The 18,720-nt window shown below is 38.3% G+C and overlaps 1 protein-coding gene across 30 annotated transcripts in view; it reads left to right on the top strand.

Annotated features, from left to right (window-relative positions):
- Positions 1 to 18,720, top strand: part of ANK2 (ankyrin 2) — a gene marked incomplete at its 3' end in the record, with an annotated part of 313,486 nt that overhangs the window by 251,936 nt on the left and 42,830 nt on the right. For 8 of the 30 annotated variants that reach the window (XM_081020247.1, XM_081020245.1, XM_081020231.1 and 5 more), the window contains 4 exons: positions 3,653 to 3,797; positions 7,186 to 7,288; positions 8,477 to 8,580; positions 16,185 to 16,409. In XM_081020247.1, the coding sequence (XP_080876373.1) occupies positions 3,653 to 3,797; positions 7,186 to 7,288; positions 8,477 to 8,580; positions 16,185 to 16,409 (577 nt within the window). Of the gene's footprint in view, positions 1 to 871; positions 929 to 3,652; positions 3,798 to 7,185; positions 7,289 to 8,476; positions 8,581 to 10,767; positions 10,810 to 12,281; positions 12,318 to 16,184; positions 16,410 to 18,038; positions 18,138 to 18,720 lie in introns of all 30 variants that reach the window. The other 22 variants (XM_081020255.1, XM_081020250.1, XM_081020256.1 and 19 more) reach the window with 8 other exon arrangements.

Genomic DNA, 18,720 nt, shown 5'->3' with positions numbered 1-18,720 from the left:
AAGCTGACCACAAACCACATGAGCCAGACTGGTTATAATATACACTGAACTCTGGATTTAAGAAACTATCACATTACTTAAAGTGGCTAATTCAAAAGATTGACAAAAAACCATAAGCTAAAAAAAAAATGTACAAATGCTTATTTATTTATTTATTTATTTATTAAAAAGATAAGTTAGCATCAAATATAAGAGACATTAAAGATTTGTGATTAAATGAAGGTGGGCCGTAGCTAAGTGATAATGTATGTGGTTTGATTGCAAAAGGTTCCAGGTTCAGTCCTTGGCATCTTCAGGTAGAATTAGGAAACAGTCCTGTGGAAAACATTGAGGAGTCTTCGCCAGTCCATGTGGATCATACTGAGTTAGATGGACCAATGGTCTGGCAGCTTCTTATGATCTCATTTCTTGGGAGGTCTCAGTTTAGCCCTCCCTACCATCTTGCAGCTGCTGTTTGCCCTGTTAGGATAAGCATACGTGTACCTGTATATTTTCTCCATTGGAGCAAATAGCTGGGTGAGCAGGGTACATTATTTGTATTTGGAAAATGCCAGAGGTGAAAGGGCTACTCATCAAATGGCTGCTTTTAAAGAGAAATTTGAAGGTAGGAGGATCAGATCAGGAATCTCCAGTGATTCATCCAGTGTTGGCCTCTAGACTGATCTACCATGTGAAGAATTACTTTGATTTTCTCTAATCCTCCTCCTGTTGTTCAGTATATATACCGCTCCCTCACCCCCTCCATGTTTATTTTAAATAATTTTGGTTTTCTCTTGGTTGCAAGGTAATGACATTTCTTCCCAGTCTACCATATGCCATTAGTTGCTCCCTTTTGACCCTGTTCCTGAAATTTAACTTATGTGTTATGCAGCTTTTAAACACTCTGACTATGATCATTTCACTGATGAGGATGCCTTTAGTGATGCAGGTACAGTGTTAAGAGTTCTTAGAGTGAGGCACAAAACTGTTTTTATTTTATTGTATTTACTGTCCCACCTCTTTTCTGAAACTTAGACACCTGTTTATGGAATGCCTAACTCTGATCTATGCCAGTGAATTTGTGTGTGGGTCTTTGCATGATTTCAGTTTTGCCCACCCTGGCCCCTAAAACGGAGCCTTAATTTTGTAGCTGGCTCTCTGGATAGTTAGTTCTGCCTTTTAAGAATGTTTAAGACATAGTTCATGTTCTACAAATTCAGATTTAAATAAAGTATATTGGAACGATAAAATTACCTTCTGTGATCTTACTATTTAGTTGCTAGTTTTGTATGGTTGTATTGTTGTAAGTTAACTAAGTATTGTGCCCTCCTAGGGCATTAGGATTCATTAACAGGGAGGCCGCTGATAAATATTAAGAAACAATGATGGTGATTTTTCTTCATTGTGTGACGTTCTTCAAGATGGCTTCCTCTTTAGAAGAAAATGTCAAGTTCTTATTTGAAATCATGTTATGCCGTGTAGAATGCAGTTTTGATAGAATACTAAAAGTTTCAGATTCATGTTAAGAAAGAATGCTCTACCCCACCCCAAAATGTATTTCAATAACCCAATATATTTGTTCAAGGCCTTGAAAATTCTTCTTAGAGGAAAATTAAGGATTTTTGCAGAGTTTAACTAGGTAGTCTCTGTATTGGCATATGGCCACCTACCAGGTTGTTCAAAAAAGCGATGAATATAGTGAAATATGATGAATATGTAGCTCCTGCAGAAAGGCTTCTTTAATGTAGTGGATGCTTTACCTGCCATTACCACTGAAACAGGTTTCTAAGGATTCCAGCAAAATGCCCCAGTGTTTGCCTTTATTTCAGGAGGGGGGTGTTCTTCCTGTATTCCTCCCCCCATCAGACAATTGCAAGAATACGGTTTTTGTATGCTGCTGCTCTCACGACTCAGCAGGGACAGATGTTCAGTATTTCCATTTTAGTGGTTCAGTTGCCGACAGTTCCATTAGAGCCTCTGGGAGCTGTGTGTGGCTGACATAATGTGACGCCCATCTGTAATCACTTAACTGACAATTATTTGGGTCTAGACAGCATGGCTGGTCAAAGCGGCAATATAATACCCTGAAGTAGCTATGGTTACAAAGATTTGCACAAAGAATAACACGCCAAACCAGGGATGGCAAACCTGTGACCCTCCAGGTGTTGTTGAACTACATCTCCCATCATCCCTGACCATTGGCCATGATGACTGGGGCTGATGGGAGTTGGAGCCCAAGAATGTCCAGAGGGTCACAGGCTCCCCTTCCCTGTTATAAATCCTGACATGATTTAAGTTTAAGTGCAGAGTACCTGGAGAGAGGAGGATACAAGAGAATGGATTCCTTTAAAAGAGGAATACATCCCCCAGTTCCTGATCTGCTTTTCCATGTGAGCATCATCAGAACAGATATGTCTTCACTCTTTCTCATGGTAACTGTGTTTACTATAGAGAAAGTGTCTGGTTCATTGGTTCGGTGCAAGACTGTTAGGTCAGCAGTCATTACTAGATGCTGCTGCTTCAAGGTGAATAATGTGTAGTCATAGGGTTTGACTCGGATTCATTCATGGTTGGAATGGACAGACTTAAGACAAATTTCACTGGGTCTGCTCTACGCATGACTAAATCTGGATCCAATGCATCATTGCCTCATAATGAATGCGAACCATTTTCTGTTATGGTTGGAATATTTAATGTAACACTTTTTATTATTATTTTGAAAGTAATCTGAAAGTCAGTTTTGCCTTGGTGCCTTACAAAGTTTGAATTAAGACCCAGAACATACGCTTGCTTGGATCCAAACATCTTCACAGTTCATAAAAGGCCTGTTTCTGTCTTAGTGGAAGATCACTGCAAAAGAAAAATGCTCCCCACCACAGGTCCAGAGAAGCTCTTCCATTTGCACAAGCTCCCCCCCCCCTCTTTATATATACATATATTCCCCACCAGATTTTATATATGCTGTTTCTTCCTTGCTTTGCATGCAGAAGGTCCCAGGTGCAGTCATTGTCACCTCCATTTAAGAGGATCAGGTAGGAGCTGATGGGAAAGACCTCTGCTGCCAGTATGAGTAGACAATACTGAACTAAATGGGCAAATAGCCTGATCCAAACATTAGGCAGCTTTCTCTGTTCACATCTGATACTTAATTGAGCTTTTCTGAAAATGAGAGTATAGTGCCAATATAAACTCTCGGCTGGCTAGAATATATATTTCTGTTTCTTTTCTACATTCTGCCCCACATTAATGACATTCTCATATGGCACATAATAGTGCAATAGCGGCTCAAAGTCAAATTTTAATGTTTCATGTGGAAGCAGTTTCTGTCAGAGGCCAGCTGTGTCCAAGAAACTAAGTGGAAAAAAGGAACAAAAGTAAAATTAGTTCGGCCAACAGTATGTATAATGGCAAAGGACAAAAGACTGATTCAATGTGAGGTGCTGTTGATGTTTTTTTTTAAATTTACACTGATATCATCCCACTTAATCTGCCAGTGTTTTCTTAGTGTGTATTAACAGCTTGTGCTTGCTGTGCTTCAAAAATGAGGATAATGTTCCCTGTTTTGTTTGTTTGTGTTTGAGGTGATCCACCTAATATGTGACCATACTTTTCCAGTGCTGTAGGGCTTCATTAGTTTATTGATCTTGTGAATTTGTATGTGTTTTGGCTCAAGGTGACGACACTATGACAGGAGATGGGGGAGAATATCTTAGACCAGAAGATCTGAAAGAATTAGGCGACGATTCCTTACCCAGCAGCCAGTTCTTAGATGGTATGAACTACCTGAGGTACAGCCTGGAAGGAGGCCGATCTGACAGGTACTACTACACCAAGAATATTATATTTTTCTAACACATCCATAGTATTTTTGCTGAATAAACTCCCAGTACAGTATATATGGATCAATTTTAGGACACTTTCAAGGCCCAGAGACTTGGTGGGCATAGAGAATGCCTGCCTTGTAGATTCACAGAAGAATATTTACTGAGGAAGAATATTTACTGAGGGAGAACTGGCTCGAAATGTGTACATAAAGCTCCCCCCTCAGATTTCAGCCAAATACCCTAATCACAGCTCACATGAAAATGAAAAGGTACAGAGATGTTCCATCTGTATATTAAAAGCACTAAACATATGATATTGTTAGCTTAAATATATGGATCTTCATTGCAGTAAAGAAAGCCTATGCAATGCAGTGGTTATGCCATTGCTTTCTGCTATGGGAAATGTACCTTCTTCTATCTATTAGCCAGCCCAGGCTTATGGAACTGGCTTATTTTAAGAAGCTCAGCTTTAGATCCTCTGGTTTTTCTTTCACAATCATGGTTTTTCTTTCACAATCATGTTCCATGTTTATTATTTCTCTCTCCCCTCTTTGTATGCTTTCATTAGCACTGTGCCCAGGTAGGTATTATACAGCATGAAAATGATGTTCTCTTCAGTGCTCCCTTGTGGCATCTGTCATTAAATACCCGCATCCATGCTGTAGATGTGCTGGAGGATTTTGAAGGTTTTGTTTATTACAGTTGGTCAGTTTTGAGGGAACAACTAAAATACCATTGTGGTTGCAATTAACGATGATCTCAACCAAAATCTTAACTCATTATTTTGCGGCATGTGCAATGCTGCCAGCTGAAGGCAGGCTTAAAAAACAATCAAGACACATACTGATTTCAGAAAGATAACAACGTTAACATGCTGCCCATTTTCAATTATATATAGCTATTACAATAGATAGAAAGAACTGTTTGTACCTGACTTTGCACAATAAGACTTACAAGAAGAAAACCAGTCTCTGACAAGTATGAGTAAATGCTCTGGAGATCCTAGTCTCACTGCTCCTGGGTCCTTTTATGTGAGATTCTATGAATCACTAACTCAGTGTTAGAAAGTACAAAAGGTGTCAGGAGAAGAAAAGATAAATAATTGGTGTGGCTGAGGATAGCATGAAATTAATGGATAGCATCTGTTTATGATCAACAACTTTGAGTTTCTTTTTGTTAGGTCACCTTTACTTAAGATACCTCAATAGCATATCTGAAATAAATTACATTTTGCTTTTCATAGACAACAGTATGTTGCTATCTGCCTGAAAATGTTAATGGGGTATTTTGACCCCTGATTTATCACTAATTTTTGTTTACTTTGTACAGCCATCAATGGCTAAAGTCCATATTTTGCATGAATGGGGTATATGCATAACCAAGTCCCATGATCCAGATAGGAACCTGAATGAATTGCAGTTGTTGTGGTTTGGAACCACCAGAGAAAAACCAAGTAACATCTTCAAAGGCCTGTAGTAATGTCAGCCTTACATATGTCTGGTTGATTGGATGATGTTAACTATTGTAACGTTCGATTAACAAAGCATCATTTTGGGTCCTTTGCCAACCTTGCATGGTGGTGCTCCAGATGCTTCAGTAATTTATAAAGAATGGGGTTTGCTACTGAAGTTTTTGTTTTTTTTAAAGAAAGGATAAAATAGAATGAAGGCCAAGCAATTTTTCTGAGGACCAAGTTTTCGTGGCCAAAGCAGACGTGATATTATCCACATATTTAACACTTACATTGCTTTTTAAAGGAACAATTCTATTTGTTTTTTTAATATAAAACTCACCCCACAACTTGACTTAGCTCAACTTCCTTCAGTTAAAAATGATGCATGCGTAACAGTTATGCTATTGTCACTTCCAAGGTTTATTAAAAAATGCAAGGTTGCTATTACCAACCTTTGCAAATTTGGGGACTAACTCCCTTTTAGCACAGAGGCACAGGTGTTGTAAGCACGTTTAGGATTGCATTCCATATCATACCTCAGCAGTTAAAATGTGACTAGAAGATAATCATACAGTTTTAGAGCTGAAATGTCCTGATGACATTGACTTGGGTCCTAAGTTGCTTCTCTCTCCATTTATGGGAGGGAGGGACCAACTGTTTTCTCCATCAGCAGCCCTTTGCACTATAGCCTATGCCATTCCCAAAAATTCCCCAAGCACTAAAACCCTCTTCTGTGAACTCTGTTCTGCTCATGGGAGGAAAGCTAGGGTCCCTGGAAAGCCATTGCTTGAAATCAATCAATCGGCTGAAATCAGTTCAGTTCAGTTTAATCCAATCAAAACTGACAGGATTTCTGTACATGTCATTGCATGCAGAATTGCAACTGTAGATCACAATATAAGAACTATTAAGAACATATCAAATATAATCTTTATATATATAGTAAGCTACATATACTTATGTACTAATGATGGGAAATATTTTTTTTCCATTATTTACAAGTTTAATATCCATTAATAGTTAACACTGAGGTAGTAAAATGTGCTGTGTAAATAAATGTTGCTACTCAACTGTTTCTTCAATCTTAATTCATTCCTAACATTATTATGTTACTAGGCAACTGGAAACATATTAAGTATTGCGCACAAAACACAAATATATGAACTATAGCTTGGTAATAGTTTCAGTGATTTAAGCTTCTTAATCAATATTTGAGGTACATAATTATAGCCGAAACTCCATGTAGCTTAGGATGTTTGCATTTTGATATTTGAGGCGATAGCAGTTAGTTCAATTAAGCCATTAGTTGATGTACAAAAGTAGCTTATTTTGCTTTGCATCTATCATTGCTACTGCAAATGATTTTATATGTTGTGCATATAAAGGTGACGTAAAGGTGACAGTGTTTTGTTTTGTTTTTGCTTGTTTATAAATTCTGCTGGTATATAAAGGCAGAATTGTGCACTATGAAAAGAGCATATGGCTGGCTACCTTCTGTGTACCTTCCAGGGGACTAAGTAGCACACCGTTGCTTGTCAGAGGAACTTACTTCATTTTTTTTCCTTCCTGAAGAATTCCTTTAAAATTATGAGTGATATATATATTTCAACAGTACAAAGAACGATGGAATGGGTTGCTTGTTACTTTTAAGTATAAGGGGAACCATTCAGCCACAGGGTCACTACTTCAAACTATTTCCATACTGTAGATTGAACAGAATGGGATTCTGTTGGATTCCAATGGTTTTGAGAAAAGAGAAAGAAAGTTGTGGGGGGGGGGGAGTGGAGGGTTTTATTGGAGTTCTTAAATCATCCCCCTGGAAGTTGCACTCTATTTGCTAATAGCATGCTTTCTTCACTCCTTTGCTCTGCCCACAATCCCATCTTCACAACACCATCTCAACTGCTGATAATGTTGCCAACCTACCAGCCTACGATCCTTCAGTTCAGACAGGTCCCATACTCTGAGCCATGCCTCCTACTTGAGAGACAGCGCCATGATTGATGACACGGTTGTTATCCCCAGCCACCAGGTGAGATGTTATGGTAGCTTTGCAAACCTCTCAAACTGGTAACTTTAATTTTGCCATTCTTAATTGTCTTTTATGCATTGTCACTGTTTGGGTGAACTGTCAACTGCTCTGTCTTTCTTGGGTCTTGCCTGATTTTATAATGTTGTCTAGCTGAATAATTTCCCTCTGTATCATTCACAGTACTGTTTTATGGCTGTCAACAAAAAAAAGTAGCATGAAAGAAATGCTTAAATACATCGACAGCAAAGTTTCACCCAATTCTTGGCAGATTTATTTTGTCAGCTGCTTAGGTTTTCCAAATGAGGACAGAGATTATTTTCCACTTAGTATAAAGCAGATAACTGCTTCATAAGACACAATATTTGCAAGTGCATTCTCTGTATAGCTGTGGGTTTTTTTTGGGGGGGGGGGTATCAGTGTCCTTTGCAATCACATTTGTCCCAATTGAGGTATATACACTGTTCTGAGAAGATAAATATTATCTATGTGCTTCGCAGCTGAAGTAATATACATGTCTAAAGGGAGGAATGACTATAAGTCTTGTATATTCAGGTTCTATAATTTTCTGACTGAAATTAACTGACAGAGGAAATAGTACTGGCACAAGAAACATTAGGACATGGTGAGGCAAATCTAGGTTGTTTTGATTTCCCCAAAAATTAATAAATGGTAAAAAATGTAGTTCAAATATTTATATATTGCTTTTTGTTCTCATATTTGGACAATTTGAGCATGTTCCACCATTTCAGCAATTGATATTGTTTTATGTAGCCACTTTTTAGTGGTAGAAGCTACAGGGGTGTATCCAGTTAAGGCATACTCGGCATAGACCCATTTAAATCTATGGACTCAAGTTATGTTAGTTGATTTCACTGAGTTTACTCTGACTATAACTTAGTTGGATGACAATCCTTTGGTCTGGAATCATTTAGGAGCAATTAAATGTTTTGCTACCACAGTGATTCCAGAATAGAGCTTGATATCTAAATAACTCAGAAGTATATTTAGTTGGTCATTAACTAAATTATACACATGACCTTTTACACTTTCATTTTAAATTTTATAGCTTTTTGTGAACCAACTCCATCAGAGGCATAAAAAACATTGGTTTGGGTTGGTTCAGTGTTGTAAATAAAGAGAAGAGCAAAGGCACAAAAACAGAAAAGTTAAATTTATTTGCATTTCAAGGTATCCACATTGGCCAAAGAAGGTGAGAGAAATTCATATCGTTTAAGCTGGAGCCCTGACAACCTGGACAATGTCACTCTTTCTGCTAGCCCCGTTCATTCTGGGTAAGTAATACACAACAGAAGACAAAGGAAGATAATAATTAGAATCTCGTCAGCTTGAACTAATGCTTATTTTGGATGCGCAATTTCCTGTGTTATTGTTTCAATGCAAAAGTTCTAACCATTCAGATTAAAGGACTCAATTACACTTCATATTGAAGCCATTTTGTAGCATTACAACTCCACACCCCAAAGAATTTGTGACTTCAACAGTCAATGAAAAATATTTTTTTTTGCAGATCCCAACAAATTTATTTGAAGCAATGGCAGTTAAACTTGTTTGAAACAAATACAAATTGGTAATGTGGACATGCCCTAAGCCAGACCTAAAGCTCTTGAATATAATGTTGAATCCTGAAATCATTGGGAGTCCAGATTTCAGCAGGTTAAGGCTCAGACCTTGTACGACCATTTTCTATTGAAGATATTACCACTTGAAGCAAATATCAGTGGCACTTTCTTGTGGGGCTTTGGGGCAGAAGTCAAGGGCCTCACTCAGCATAATTGACGGGAGGACTCTCAGACTCAACAGTGATGGCTTACTACATTTCAAAATAAGAGGAGAATATACATTACATCTAAAGTGTAAAGTGTAAAGTCCACAAAATACTCAGTTGAGCCACTGAATGTCAGTACCTTTGGAAAGGTGCAGTTTTATACTAGCTAGTATCTGGCATCCAGTTTTACAGTTTCTTATACTTGTAATAATGGATAAAATTGACAATCACAGTTCTTAGCTGCTTTCAGGAGGCCTTCATCAATTTACAGGGGAAGGCTTCAAGATACAATGAACCATAAAAATTCCATTCAGTCATGTATAAGCTGCTTTTGATTAAACAGGGCAGTGAGAGTACACAGCTGACTCCACCCCCAATGTCTTGCACATCACTGGCCATGTGCATACCAAGAGCCTATGCATGAGTAAATGCCCACACATATGTTTCCACATGATTGGAACTCCTGGATCACCTAGATGTGAAGAACAATTGACTAGAGCTAGAATCTGTAGGACATGGAAGATGTCAAGAGAGAAGGGATACCAGCACCACACCCATTTAAGCAATCTGGCAAATATAATGTTCTTAATAACATAGTTTCATTATCAATTATCTTAATTTGATGTTATGGTACTTTGAAGAGCTGGGTCTTTCATTATTATACCTTAGATGACAAAATACAATTTGATAGTGTCAAATTTTGAACAGGATTATATATATCAACAGTTTGGATGCATTTAGAAAGAGTGGCAAGAGGAAGAAAAAGACTGGAATGAACAGATGGTCTTTATATCAGAACTGATGTATACTGGCACCCATATTTTTTTCCAGCTGTGTGCTTGGTAAAATGATGGCACAATATCAGCTAGATTATATTTTTTAAAAACTTGGCAGCAAAAAATAAATGCAATAGGCGAAAATACATGGAGTTCAATTAAGTTTACTCTGTGAATAAGTATCAGCATATGATGGATTTCGTTTTCAGAGCTTCTCTGTGTAACTATCTCAGTGCACAGAGAATGTGTGTGTGTGTGCCTGCAGAAAATGCATTCATTTATTCCACAAAGGAAGGGAATGCAGGTATAAATTGGCTACTTCTAATGAAATGGAGAAGCTCTGAAGTTCATGCCTGAAACAGAGCACTAGACTAAAGCTTGTTTAGAAAACATATCTTCATGTAATCAATTTGTGAAGGATGGATTGGGATCTCACCTGCTACCCCTGACTCCCAGTATCCATGCATTGATTGTGTTATCTGCACAGAGCCTATGGGTGTACAAGCTGTTCATGCATAGGCTTTGCCCACACAATCTGTATCTCCTCAACACACTTCTACAGGGAAACATCTGAATGGTCCACTATATTGTACAGATTAAATTGAACTATATTGGTTGGGTAAGTCTCCTTTGTCAGTACGGGCTGGACTGCATGGTAGGTTGTTTTTTATCCTGTTTGATTATTATTATGAGTGTTCACACAGATAATCTAAGGTTTTTGTTCTCCATTATTCTAATGGCCAATACCAATTAGTGAATAATATTTCTGAAAGATTTTCAATTGTGAAACTCAGGATATTATAATTCCCATGATAATTTTCCAAATTTATCTCATTTTTGATGGAGGCGGGAGGATTATGGAGGGAATGTAGCACTGGTGCATAAAATTGATAAATAATTAGAGTTATCATTCTTAGCTGCCTGTCTTCAAAAAAGGAGATTGGATCACTGCTAACAAGGTAACTGATTTATTTATTTTTAACCCAGTATGGTATTCTCACAAACAGCAGTGGAAACAGGACCTAGCAGCTGGAAGCTCTTTAAATAAAAATAAAATTACATATAAGCTTTTAAAGTATTTCTAAACCAAATAGTATTTCTATCCTGTTCCTTTAATAAAGTATTTCTAAACTTCCTACAATAAAGTTTTTTATTTTTTAAAAAAGCTTCTTATGAACAGCAGTTTCATATCCTTGAAAATAACAAGATGCAATTTCCCCTCATAATCATGGACAAGTGAACTATGGCAATGAATGCATCAATTTTGAAGCAGATAGGATAAGAAACTGGAAACAAGGAACATAAGTCAGAAAAATAAACAAAAATGAACCCTAATATGAACATGTGAACAACTTGAAAAAATAAAGACATATAATTAATGTCAAATGTGTTAATCTGGAAATCAGAATGGAAATGGGCCTATATTGGCCAATTCAACAATAATCAACAGGGTTTTTTTCCAGGGAGGCAGGAATGAAAAAAGGCAGCTAAGAGTGAAGATGGGTCCATCATAACAATACATTACTGACATCAATGCTCAATGCATTTAATGTTAACGATTTCTCAGTAGAATTAAATTTCAATGATATATAACCAAGACTGTAGTGCTATAGTGTTTTCCTGGAATTAAGCCCAACTGAATGCAGTGTTGCTTACTTCTGAGTATATATACATAGGATTGTGCAGTGAATTCAGAATTGTGTGGTACTATGCTCAGTGTTAGGAGTTTGACACCCAATTTGTGCTGCAGCTGTTGTTGGTTTATTTTAGCCCATGGGGGGAAAAAAACTTCTCTAGAGAACTCATTTGTCCATTCCAAGTACCTGATGACCGATTAAAACAGGGGTAGCCAGTGTATTGCCTTCTCGATATAGTTGAAGTAACTCTCAACCAGCATAGCCAGTGGCTAGTTATAATGGGAATTATAATCTGATAACATTTGGAAGGCACCATGTTGGCTACCTTTGGATTAAAGCTTTATAGCCTGCCATATGGAGACCAATGAAAAGCTCTTAACTGTATCATATGGAAGATATAACGCTGAAGAGGCTATTTCCTTATGCAGTTGCCCATGAACTAGATGCATTAAAGCACAACTGTTCCCTGCTATTTATACATCTGGCACACAGAGTCTGCACACATATGGAGCTGCCTGGAACACTGATACAGGCAAGTGTTTCTATGTGGCCTCCATATTTTTTGGAGGTGGAATAAATTTGCAATGAGGGCTTGAGCCCCCCCCCCCCCAATCAGCAGAGATCAGAGAGGGACATCCTGTTTCATTCATCTTTGCACCTATATATATATTCTTTCTGTAATCTGTGTTTACATATTCACTTTACATCTCTCCATTTGTAGGTTAAAACAGCTTCTCTTCCTCCTTTTATTTCATTTATTCATCCACTCTTTTTTTGTTTTGCTACTGTTGCAGCCGCTCATCTCCATGTTTTGACCATGACAACAGCAGGTGAACTTATATATAATTTCATTTTTAATACTTGCCTTCCTTTTGCCTTCCTTCTTCTGTCATCCTTTTTGTTTATTCACTTCAGGATGCTCTGGTGCATTGATGCCATTCATTGCTTAGTATAGGAGAAAGATTTCTGCCTGTCTGTTGAATATGTTAACAGCCTACATTTTGAAGAGTACAAAGGAAATACATTGTCTCCCCACAAGAAACCTCCAAAATCTTGTCATATGCAATCCTTTTATCCCACACTCCCTGCCTCACAAAAATATTGTAAGCAATTATTAATTGGATACCTAAAGTAACTGGAAAAATTTAAAAGCAGTGCTTAGGCTTGCAATATTTTTACATGAACAAAATTCAGTCTACAATGAGAATTGTGCATTACAAATCTTTAGCTCTATTTCAGATTTTCTTCAATAAATTCAAATTCATAGTGTGTTGTAACTATATTGCAGATGCCTGGAGCCATCAAGTCTTGAGTTGAAATCCTTCATGTAATTAAAAATGCATACATTATTTGAAGTTTAAGGAACGTTATCATGCATAACTAAATGCAGAGAAATGTAGGCAGTACCCTTTATCCAGAGAAAATCTGTCCTTACTTTCTCAAAGAACATTTTGAATTCTATTCAGTAGCCTTCATGCAAGGAGAAACATGCCCACTAACTATAAGTAGGCGTTTGATTGGTCTCTTAGTTTTTTGCTGTCCCTCTAAAATGCAGCACAACTAGTTTGCTGCGTTATTATTATTTGCAAACTTGATAAAAATGCTGAAGCAACCTGATCAAGCTGTTTTGTATCTAATATTCCTCACTGTGACTAACTGTCTGCTGCTATCTCCTTGTTTCCCTGCATCAAATGGTAATCACAATTTGAAGACCTCCTGTGTGAGGCTGTGGTGGATGTAGTCTATTGAGGGCTGTTGTTTCCAACTGGGTGATGAGAAGCATGTCTGCCTGCCTGTTTAACCAACTAATTCAAATGTACCAGCATATCTGAACGCTTTGTATGTAGCATGCTATCTCTTTTGCCTGTTTTCATTAGTAAAAAGACTACAACCATAGTTTCATTTGCTCCGGTGTGACTATAGGACTCCCAGCCTACTGGGACTGGTAGAACAGAAGGCAGGTGCTAGAGGCGATGGCAGCCAGATCCAACTAATTCTAGTTTTCTCCCCATCCTCCTCCCTGTTGAGTTCTACAAAGGCAATGCTGAAACTAAGGAGGAGAAAGCTAACCACCAGGATCATCCTCTGGGCTGGTAGTATGTAAGAAGGAAGAATGAGAAGTGGGCTAAAAGCAGTGTCTAGCCTCTTCTGACCCCTAGCTGGATGCTATGCAAACATAAACATCCAATTCATAGTTATCCATAGATGCCACAAACCTTCCCGTTGCCTACTATGAGTACAGCTCTGCAGGTTTTTTGCTACCATATCTCCATGGACAGTCTTTCTGTTATGTTATGGTAGTATAAGGGGCCAACTGGATAAGCCCTCTGTGTGTGTGTGTGTGTGTGTGTGTGTGTGTGTAATGTGTACTATCATATTTGATATAGCTTGTTTTCTTGTAGGAGCAGAGGTTTACAGATGAAAGCAAGTTCTGTGCATTTGAAATTAAACCTCCCTGAAAACGTTTGGCATAACCCTTCCTGCTGTTTATATCATTTTTAGATGTAGGGTTGAGTTGTTGAAAATAATTATTTATCCTTCTATCCAAAAGTGATATTCCATGGCTTTATGAAAATTGGTTGCATATAATAAATTATTATGAATTATATTTATATTAGTGCATATAAAGTGTGACCTTGTAGAAATTATTCTGAAATGTTTAGGGATCACTCCAAAGAGAATGTTTAGGGAGAAACAGGGAACCAGAGTGTCTGCAGTTTTCATTGCATCATCTGGCCTATGACACATACCCAGAATAATGTTTTACTCTTAGAAGGAATAATATATTTACATATTAAATTATTATGAAAACAAGTACATCAATTATACCTTTGAATTAAGAAAGTAAAAATCAACCCATAAGTGCTGGTAGGAGGGAAACTGAAACTCAAGATTCAATGCTATCTAACTGAAACAGCCCAGAGAGAATGTGTGTAAATAGCATCCCGAATCATGTCATTATCCTGTTAAAACCAAGAAGCTCCATCCCTAAAGAAATAGCACATTTGCACATTTAGACCAGAGGCATACAAACAGTTTGTAGACTGTGGCAGAATCACCACACTGAATTGCACTCTATGTAGGAAGTAGAGTTGCCAACTTTGTGTGTGTGTGTGTTTAAGAGATGTACCCCAAAAATGAAAATTCAGAAGGTGAAATAATTTCTGTTGCTGTAGGTGGAAGTTCCATGATGTCTCATCTCCTTTTCATGAGGATGTTGAGGGGCAAGAACCCTGCTGGGAAAAAGTATTGACAGCCTTAGAGAGGTGAAATAGGGAAGATGCAGGGCGCATGGCATGCTTCAGGATGGCAAATCGTGTCTCCTAATTATCACCCATTAGCTTGGAAGGTTGTTATAACTGCATGTAGATCTCACTGGGGAAAGGTTCTGATTGTGAAGAATGATGTATTGTATTTGATAAACATTTGTATAAGGTATTGAAGGATGCAATTTTGCTTCAAGGGACTGAGGATGGGAGAAAGAAGGAAACAAGGGGAAGCAACATTAGAGAAAACTGGGAAGGGAAAATAGTGTTGGCATTTTCTCTCCAATTTCAGCCCATTTTATGGTCACATTTCCTTAACCATTTGGTGGGGATCTTGCCAGCTGTTAAAGAATACCAGCAATTTGCTTGCTTTCATTCATAGTTTTTAAGAAAACAAATCAAGGTCTTATAGGTCTTATGCACCCTCTGGCCCCATTTTGCCGCCAGGGGTTCAAATATAGCCTGCAAGGCCATTTCCCCTGAATCGTGCCACCACCCCACATCTGGCATCATATGCAACTTCAGTGTGGGACAGGTAGAGACACCGCTGCCAATGCACAACTTAAAGTGTGGACCTGATTGTGCATTGGCAAGGCAGGCTCCAGCTCTGCCCTCCATCAGCTGATGTGCAGTAAAACCAAAGCCTGCCAGATAGGGTGTGCGAGTCAGCTCCCTGCAGGGAACTTTCTCACATGGCCAACTCCTGTAGAAAGCTGGCCTTGCCTCTACCACCTATTAGCTGAGAGGTGGTAAAGTGAAAACATCAGACTCTTCGCAAGCTCTGCGTGTTGGTTTGAAGTCCCACAGTTTAGGGACTTCAGAGTGCTCAATCAGCTGGCATGGCATCATTGAGATGTCAAATGGACCCTGCCTACTGTCAGATTTGGCCCACAAGGCTAGGTTCAGATAAGGATCTGGCCTGCTGTCCTAGAATCTTTACTCATTTCAATCACCAGATACAAAATCTACAAAAATTGAAATGGACTTCTTATTTACAGTATCTGTTATGTATCCAAATACTATTTGTATTCAGTGTTATTCCTAATCTTATTTTACTATGTTTCTGATGGACATATACAAACCAGCACAGCCAACCATGACTGCAATTTTGTGGGCAGTTGCATAACGCAACCCGTTGAAATGAGATATTTACAGGCTGAGGAATACACATCATGTCTCTGCATTTCTCTTAACTGTCATGAGTTTACATATATGTTATCTTCTTAGGTCTGATTACTATTTATATTATTACTGAAAAGAGATACAGTAATAGTCACACCTACTTCATTGCAATTAATATCTAAAGCTGTGGATATAGGGTAGCACACAGCACATAATTTTAGTTGACACAGGCCAGTAAGAATGGACATTTAGTAACGAACATTATGATTGACTTCCAAATCAGATTGCATTATTTCTCCCAATTTTCAGTTTCCTCGTCAGTTTTATGGTGGATGCTCGAGGTGGTGCTATGCGGGGTTGTAGACACAATGGACTTCGAATAATTATTCCACCCCGGAAGTGCACTGCTCCAACACGAGTTACCTGCCGGTTGGTCAAACGTCATAGACTGGCCACAATGCCTCCAATGGTGGAAGGAGAAGGTCTGGCTAGCCGTTTAATTGAAGTTGGGCCTTCTGGTGCTCAGTTTCTTGGGTAAGAATTTTTTTTAATTATCCAAGATAATTTTAAAAAACATGACAAAGATGGTTTCGTTTTGTGATTTACTCTGGGGTGGCTCAGCACTTCAGTGCTCAAAGTGAAAATGTTGTATCTGATTTATTTTATGCTGATGGGCTCTGCAGTGAAAAGCGCAACACTGTTAGGCCAGCAATAATTCAATTAGCTTGTTTTGTTTTTTCCCCTTATTTAAAGCACCAGTAGCTACAACTCAAGGTTTAGTGTGCTTCCTGGAATAAGTCTGTTTAATCCACGCTGGGCTTTTAAAGCACAAATCGTTTCGTGATTGCAGTCAATTAATTACATATTCACTTTTAAGGGTAAAATGAAAATAGCACAAATGTTGCAAATGTAAATATAACAGCTATTGAAAGATGCAAGAAAAGCTAAAGCTGCTTTCAAGGGGGACTTGTGTTCTCTCAGTGGATATTTTCTCAGTAATTGGGACTGCCTGGGAAGCACAAACCTATGATTTTTCTGGGGCTGCATTTTATTCCTTCTACTGCAGTACCCCACAGAAAGATCAGACGTGCTGCACTTGTTTTAGCAATTTTCTGCTGAAACCAGCAGTTTTCAACACTTTTATTTTATCAGCAATTTCCCTTACCAATGGTGGCATCCAAAAATGGATGATCAAAGGAAACCCCCCTCTGCTTAGAGCGAATGGCTTCAGCTGAAAATGGATAAAAGGATGAAGATGTCAAAGGAACAGCGTAAATCCAGCGTGAAGCAAATTTAAGGCCCTGTAGTCCCTAGACTTTCAGCCAGTTATCTTAACTAACATTTAGTTCTGGAGAATGGGGTTTGGGGAAAGAATGGGATGTATCTCTAGAATGCAGCATAGGAGGAAAAACCATCAACCATTTAACTCATTATTTTGTTGTTGCTGTGTTTCAATAGAGGAACTAGAAGATTCCTAAGCCTGAAAAGATGGGTAGATGCACATCTGTGATAAAGGGGTCGCTTTTAGGGTTTACAAAAGCACCCTTCAATACTAGAAAATTATTTAAAGAAAAGCATCAAACCCAAACTAAGGAAAGCCTTTGCTGTCACATTTTGTATTTTCAGTTCTTCTCTTCCTCTATCTACCTGTTTCTCCTCCTTCCAATACACTCACAGTAAACTCAACAACTTTTGGTTTCCCCCCCACCCTTTCAGCCTAGTGGGGAATGTCTATGGAAACTCACATGTACTAAGAGTTTACATACCATTTCTCAAGGGCATGTCTTACACCGCTGGCACTTTCCTGAGTGGCGTCCTGGCAGTGAAATCAAAGTCACTGAACACTTCCTGCCAAGCCAAGCCTTACATTAATTCATTTGCTCATAAGTCCTGAAGACTGGATCTTGCTCCCATTAATATTAGAAGCAAGGCTAGCATACCACTGAACCTACTGAGGACAAGATAAGGTTGCAAAATTCTGGGGAGCTCTTTTTATGAATTATCAGGATCAGTGGGGCATACCTAAACAAATCAAGGCAGAAACCTGTTCAGTGTACAGCCTAATTCCACTCTTGAGCAGACAGTGCACTGGGGTTCTGGAAAACAAAATACATAAAAGCTTATTTATTTTCTTTCTTTCACTGCTGCTTTGGATGTACTCAGTAAACTTCACCTGCCTACGGCTCCTCCCCCACTTAATGAGGGAGAAAGTTTGGTCAGCCGAATCCTTCAGCTGGGGCCTCCAGGGACCAAATTTCTTGGGTAGGAGAGACTTAAAACAAATTGATGGATGCTGGCCTTCCCATTCTTCTCCTTCTGCAATATTATTTTTATGTCATTGTGCCCATGACATTGTCCCTTTCTATGATTTTAAATTCTGTATTTACCTAACCTTTAGTGGACCATTTTCCAGCCCTTGTGGTATGTGGTTTTTGTTTTGGTGATATGTTTGTACCTTTTCTTAAAGTTCCTTGAACTCCACTTATGATTTAGCATGAGAACTTCCTAGCTGTGAAATGTAACAGTTGTTATAGCTGTTGTGTGCTTGACGTCTGTCGCAAAGCAACCTGGACTGGAACTGTAGGAATCTACTGTACAATATTTTGCCTCTATTGTCACCAACACAACGGTGATATGTTATATATTGGATATAACATAGAACTTAGCATGATATATACAAGATGGCCTATGTAATTCAGTTATTATTGTGGGACTATTGATACACAAATGTATTTATAGTTTTTGCAAAAATGGGAAACACAAGTTATGATGAAACATATATACAATATGGGCACAATGAGCAGAAATTTGATTTTGCGCTTGTAGATTAATATAGAATAATCAT

Source organism: Podarcis pityusensis, assembly GCF_964106645.2.
Source record: "Podarcis pityusensis genome assembly, chromosome: 9".
Lineage (NCBI taxonomy): Eukaryota > Metazoa > Chordata > Lepidosauria > Squamata > Lacertidae > Podarcis > Podarcis pityusensis.
Note: the sequence above shows the minus strand (reverse complement) of the source record. Positions and strands in the feature narration are given on the sequence as shown.